Below are 7,063 nucleotides of genomic sequence, written 5' to 3'. Positions count from 1 at the left end.
GTTGCATGGCAGTCACCCTGTCTGCCTCTTGTGCCCTGTGGGCTAAATCCTCGGCGCGCTCCTGCTGGAGCCCCTCGAATTTCTCAAAACTTTCGGCTGCCTCTGTGGCTTCCGTCTGTCGGTCTCCCTCGGAGTCGCGACTGATGTTTTCAATGTCAACTTCGGCCTGGAGCACCGTGCGGTCCAGGTCGTCCAACCTTTGCACTAGGTTGGTTCTTAGTTCAGGCACCGTATCCACAATAGGCCGTAATACCTCAACCGTCCCTTCGAGAGCCGCAATGCGGTCCCCATGATTCACCATGGTCAGAAATGGTGGTAATGTCAAAACGTTCCCTCGTCCGATGTCGAGCCTAGGCTCTGATACCAACTGTTACGCGGCGCCTTCCTGAGATTCCTTGGAAGGGCGACGTAAGGCTAGGCAACTGATGTCAGTGCAGTTGATGTCCGCCAACTGAGGTCCCCTCCGTACGCTAGACAAGATTGTCAGTGCCGTACGGGAAAACCAATGTCAAGAGCAATTGAGAGAACAGAAATGAGAATTCAGAATGAAAGAAAGCTTGATTGCATTAATGAAAGCTATTACAGAAAAGCAACGCGGTATCGAGGGGGAGAGACACCAGTACAGAGAATTGCTTTCTTGCTAGAAAGTTTTGATTGCTTGATCCCCCCTAATAATACTTAAAAAAAATAATCCAAAGCTACAAGACTAGACTTGACTAAACTAGAGAAACATAATGGAAGTACATGAAATAAAACTACTCTATATTTACAATGAAAATGACTTAGTTTTCTATAAGGCAACAACAGGTCCGTTGTCAGCAGCAGTGTCTTTGGCATCACGGTCTGCCCGCGCGGCGTTGTCTGCGCGCACGGCGCTGTTGGCTTCTGCCTGCGGCTTGGTGCTGGCGAGGGATATCGGTGGGGCGACAGAGGCACCTGCGCGCTTGTCACTTGGCGCGGCCAAGACCACGGGGCCGTCCGTGGCGCTAGGCATTGGGAGGCTTGCTAGGACGCCACGGGGCGCGCCCAAGGGGTCATGGGTCATGGCTGGAAAGCCGCCCATGACATAACATTCTATTTGTCCATCCTTTAACATGACAAACCACTAACTCTAAGTTCTACTACATCTATTAGCTTAACTAAAATAGTATGAGGGGAGTGGCACGATTGTGCAGTTTAGACTGATTATAACAGGATACAGAACCAAGTGGGTCTGGTTAATTGGTAACAAAATGCTGATATATGTAATAAAAGCTCAATTGTGCAGGAATGTGGATACGTAAGCGATGCTTGTACTTCTATTTCGACTAATTCATTTAGTATCCACGTTTTATTGTCGATTAATTCAAATTCGTGGTAAATACTAAATAAGCTCATCAACAGGATAAAAATTTCAAAGTTTTTTTATTTTAAATTTGAATTTGAATCCTCTATTTAAAATTAGTGAAAAAATCTCAAACCATATCAGCACTTAATTTAGTAGTGACGAACCATATTATATTACTATACTTGAGAATAGTAATAAAGGGTCAATCTGTTGTTGATGGATTCTGAATTCTACTACCAATCATATCATAAAAGAATAGTACATGTTCTTTATGTACTTTAAAGAACAACATTGGTGATAAGAGTATCGAAAATCTTCTTTATCTCCGTCCTCTGATGGTGCTCCTGGGTATCCGCGTACCAAAAGTGAAGGTCTATAATCTTCCTCATTCTATCCATGTACGGAAAAATTAGTTGTCGTATCAATATCTTTTTAAATAAAAAGACTTAAAGTTCACGAAAATAATCGAATACGTGGTGAACACTCCAAAGCATTTGAACGATAGTTGGTTGAAATTGAAGGGAAAAAAAATACTATTTGAAATTGAAGTTAAAAAAATTATTTATTCGAAAGTTGTGAAATTGGTTTTAGACATGAATTTCACTTGAAAAAAAAAGTTAAAATTTTATGAGTGGAAAGAAATACTTCTCAAATTAGTTTATCAAATTAGGCTTCATTCAACTTGTAATTAAAATAATTGTTTAAATTGTAAAACAAATAATATTGATCTACAGATAATACCTAAAATTGAAATCATTGTTAATTGCTCGAAGTAAAAGCTAGCTCGAGCTTAGCTTGAGCAACAATGGAGGTCGATGAGAGAGAGAACATTCTAGAAGGAAGAAATGAAATAATGGAAAATGAACCTTACGTGTTATTGATACCTGTAATGAATATATATACATAATGTCCAATCTAATTAACTGAATGTCTGGCTTAGCCACTTTGCATCTAACTAACCCTTTACAACTAACTAGTCACTTTACATAATTAGGTAATCTCAATATCCCCCTCCCTCCTCAAGTTGGTGGTGTGGAAAACACTACCAACTTGTGCAGATCTGCTGAATGCTTGACTCTTGTCAGGGCCTTAGTAAGAACATCTGCAAGTTGGTCTGTAGTTCCCACATGATGTAGTGAAATCAATCCCTCTTGTAACATGCTTCTCACAAAGTGACAGTCAACTTCTATATGTTTGGTTCTCTCATGGAACAGGGTTCCCAGCTATGTGCATGTCAGACTGACTATCACAAAACAATGCAATGGGCTTGGGAAAAGGGACTGTGAGTTCTTCAAACAATCTACTGAGCCACACCAGTTCCTACTACCTTCCTCAAGGCTCTGTATTGTGCTTCTGCAGAGGACAATGAGATTGTGTCCTGCTTCTTGGACTTCTAACTAACTCGACTACTGCCCGTCAGCACAAGGTAACCACTTACAGATGCTGCCCAATCAGAGTCACAATAGGCTCTGATTGTATAGTCTGGATCCTTAGACAAGAATATGCCCAAGGTAGGAACCCTTTTTTAAGTGTCTAAGCAGATGAAAGGTTGCTTTTAGATGAGGTTCTCTGGGGTCATCCATTAATTGGCTCAAGTGCTATACACTATAAGCTATGTCTAGTCTGGTATTGGTGAGGAAATTGAACTTCCCTACCAATTTTCTATAGTAAGTGGGATCTGTTAATGTTTCTCCTTTCTTAGCTTTGAGCTTCACAGTGGGATCTAGTGGAGAGCTGAAGCTGCTATAATCCATGCACTGGTATTCCTTTAACAGATCAAGAGTGAACTTTCTCTAGCATATTATTACACCATTATCTTTGTAAAGAACCTCCAGTCCCAAGAAGTAGTGTAGTCTCCTAGATCCTTGATTTTGAAGCTTTTGTATAATAATGCTTTTAAATCTTCAATCTCCACAATGTCATTCCATGTGACTATAATATCATCTACATACACTGCTATATAAACAGATGAGTGCTCAGTTTTCTTGTAAAATAAAGAATAGTCATACATTGAATGTGTATAACCCCTTGAATAAAGCCTCAGTTAGTTTGGCATACCATTGCCTGCTTGTCTGTTTTAGGCCATAAAGAAATTTGTTGAGTTTGCAAACCAACTCTGAGTTATCTACTGCTAGGCCCTGTGGGACCTCCATATACACTTCCCCATATAGGTCCCCATGTAGGAATCTTTGTTTACATCCAACTGGGATATGTGCCACCCTTTCTTGACAGCAATGGCTATTAGGGACCTCACATTTGTCATCTTAACTACATGGGAGAATATTTCTGTGTAGTCAATGCTAGCCTGTTGAGTATATTCTTTTACAACCAGTCTAGCTTTGAGTCTTTCTACACTACCATCTGCTTTATGTTTTATTTTATACAACCACTTACATCATATAGCTTTCTTTCCAACAGGTAAGGGAACTAAATCCCAAGTATGATTGACATGTAATGCCTCAAACTCTTGGTTTATAGCTGTTTGCCAAGCAGGGTTCATAACTGCCTCCTCATATGATGAGGATTCACTGTCACTGCAGATGTCTCTCACAAGACTTTGACTCTCTGGATTAAAGACATTAGAGGTTACATGATGATTGTTAGAGAACAAGGCATTAAGAGAGAAAAGCACAACAGTTGTGAGCGACAAATGGTGATGATTTTAGCTTAGGGAGTGAGTATAGGGAGTCTTATAAATACACAGTGTCCTGTGTGGTCTTTGTGATTTCCTTAAGTCAGCAGGTGTGTTGATAAGTTGATATGCAATTGGTGATGAGGTGTGGCTTGAAGATTGTTGTGTTCCAAGTTGTGATAAGGGACCGGAGGATCTCATACTGGTTGAACTAGTATTGGACTCAAGGTGTTGGGATTGGACATGTGTAACACTAGGGCCATCATCACTATCATAAGCATGTTCAGTGCCCTTTTGTATATAATCAATGAAGGGAGCAGAATTAAGAACAGAAGAAAATGAAGTATTTTCAGGTGATATAGCAAAAGGAAACACATTTTCAATGAAGGCAACATCTCTGAAAATAGATATCATCTTAGTGGCAAGACTTAAGACCTTGTACCCTTTGACACCATAGGAATAACCAATGAATATGTGTGGGGATATTCTAGGTTCAAACTTGTCTCTATGCACTTTTGGTACAGAAGGATAGCACGAGCATCCAAAACTTCTCATGTGAGAGTATGTTGGTTTACTCTTGTGAAGTAATTCAATAGGGATTTAGGATAACTGTGAGAAGAGCTTCTTCAACTTGCTGTAGTAATTGGTTATATCAAGAGTTCCCTGAGATGTATCGTTTATTTCTTTTTGGATTTGATACAGCCGAGCTCCATTTGTCTGCTCATACCGATCTTCTAGCTCAATCTACAGCTCCACATCATCATTTGCATATTCAACATTATCTGCGATTTCCTTCGACAGAGAATCAAGGATTCATGAAGTCACCATGTCATCAGATCGCTCCTATTGACGAAATGTGGGTGAGTGAGGGTACGGACGCTTGCATTCGTTGTTTATAAACTCTATCTTGTTTTTCACTGACAGGCCGCGCAACACACTACGCCTCCATGAATGATAACCAACTCCACTTAAGGGAATGGAAACGAGCATAGCACCAGGATTATCCGACGGGTGCAGATACAAGGGATCACTTGGATCGATTCTGGAATTTCCTGGAACTCCGATGTTCACTCCTGTGCTCACCACGTCACTCTAATCATCAACAGCCATGAGTGATTGAGATTAATTGTGTGAGTATCATACTTTGAGAGAAAAAGCCCCTTCTCAGACAATCAATTAGGGCAAAAATGAGACTGCTCTCAGAAATCGATCGATTTAAGGTAAAGGTCAAAATCAACGAACACAAAGGAGAAATGGATAATTGAAAGATGATATATACGAATAACTAAGCTCTGATACCATATTAATTGCTCGAAGTAAAAGCTAGCTCGAGCTTAGCTTGAGTAACAATGGAGGTCGAAGAGAGAGAACATTCGAGAAGAAAGAAAGTGAAAGACTGGGAAATGAACCTCACGTGTTATTGATACATGTAATGAATATATATACATAATATTCTATCTAATTAACTGAATGTCTGGCATAGACATTTTGCAACTAACTAACCACTTTATAACTAACTAGCCACTTTACATAATTAGGTAATCTCAATAATCATGTATGTCCAAACGGTTAAATAAGACACGAAGTAAAGAATTAAACTTACACTTTATCATAACAAACAATAAATGACGAGATTACAAATAAGCACATCGAAAAGTACCTTTGCTTTTTTACTTTTTTTGTGGCTGTCAAGATTTGCAAACTTCATTAGGAACCTTTACCCTAGAGTAGCACAGAATCATATTCTTTTCCTTCGACATAACACTTGAGATATAGCTTGTCAATTTCTCCTGTATATATAAGCCTTAATACCCTACAAACATTACATTGCTACATCTTTCTAGTTCGGTTTATCAACCGTAACAGATGCCTATAACTGCAGCTGGAATAACTACGTTTCCACAGAGATTACGACTAATTAGGTTAGAGATCTTGTTCTCTCAATTTGCTTTGCTTAGTATATATAATTTTTTACCTTGTGCTTCTTATTATCTTAGTTAGTGGTCGGTACTATTAGCTCTTTAATCTTAGATCATTCACAAATGCTAGCAGGATATATATATCTTCCTTGATTTCATAATAATTGATATACAAGTACTCAATTCTTGCAATTAACACGACATTCCGTGCTACAAGCCATCCTTAACCTGGATATACAAAGACCTAGCTATATATATAGATTGTATTTTGATTACATTGTGATAAAATTACTGACAGAAAAAAATAAAAATAAATGGAAGGTCAAAAAACGATTGGACTTCTCAAATTGTTTCCAACTTACGATTCTTTTTAAAGAAAAGTCACTAAACTAATTTTTGTCACTTTATTCGGAACAAAAAAAAACTCAGTAAATTTGACCAGAATGCCAAGTAGGCATGCCAAATAAGTTAGAAGTGGCGTTTATATCGTCAATAAGCATATATAGCTAAATATTTACCCACTTAACCACCCTAAAATCTGCCCGAGCAGATTAGAACCATTTTTTACCTGTTATAACAGATAAAAAGTTATAATATATGGTTGAAATCACGTCTCGTATACATATATATACTTGTGACTAAAAAAGTTAGAATGGTTGATGCAGGTCACAACAAATGCACCAAATTAAACGTGGGATGAGGGCGTTTATTTCAGGGAGAGACGAAATATGGAGGAACGACGAGGGGGAGGAAGAGGAGGAAATAAAGAAAGGGTCGACGTGGTGGATGCCACATCCTCGAACAGGAATATATTTTCCAGTAGGACAAGAACGAGTAATGGATGATATACCAAATGGTGCAGCCTCTCTTCCTCAGACTTATTGGCTTAGGAGTGAAGATGGTGTTGACAAACCTGATCCTGATTTTCCCATTGCCCCTCACTTTACTAATTATAGGCATCGCTATTGATTTAAGGCCAAAAGAAACTAGCTTGTTAGATAGAGAGGAAATCTCCTTAGATTTCTTATCTTCTAAAAATGATCAGTTCTTACTACTACTAAATACTACTTCATAAGATATATATAAGTGACAAAATAATGTATTATTACATGGTTTCATAAGTAATACACCACATGTATGTTTGAAAAGAGTAAACAGTCAGATGCATATGGTAATATATATATA

General features: G+C 38.6%; 1 protein-coding gene across 1 annotated transcript; it reads left to right on the top strand.

The window, feature by feature from the left end:
* The first annotated feature begins 5,769 nt into the window (after positions 1-5,769).
* LOC109205461 lies at positions 5,770-6,986 on the top strand. Its single transcript, XM_019368172.1, has 2 exons — positions 5,770-5,881; positions 6,544-6,986. The coding sequence occupies exons 1-2, from the start codon at positions 5,826-5,828 to the stop codon at positions 6,845-6,847; spliced, it is 360 nt and encodes a 119-aa protein (XP_019223717.1). The 5' UTR covers positions 5,770-5,825; the 3' UTR covers positions 6,848-6,986.
* Positions 6,987-7,063: the final 77 nt, after the last annotated feature.

Source organism: Nicotiana attenuata, unplaced genomic scaffold, assembly GCF_001879085.1.
Source record: "Nicotiana attenuata strain UT unplaced genomic scaffold, NIATTr2, whole genome shotgun sequence".
Taxonomy (NCBI): Eukaryota; Viridiplantae; Streptophyta; class Magnoliopsida; order Solanales; family Solanaceae; genus Nicotiana; species Nicotiana attenuata.
The sequence above is the reverse complement of the archived record's forward strand: the minus strand, read 5'-3'. Positions and strand labels throughout refer to the sequence as shown.

Coding starts and splice junctions, on each gene's coding strand:
- LOC109205461 (XM_019368172.1), top strand. CDS start 5,826: ATGCCTATAACTGCAGCTGGAATAACTACGTTTCCACAGAGATTACGA. Junction 5,882..6,543: donor CAGAGATTACGACTAATTAG/GTTAGAGATCTT, acceptor TGGTTGATGCAG/GTCACAACAAATGCACCAAA.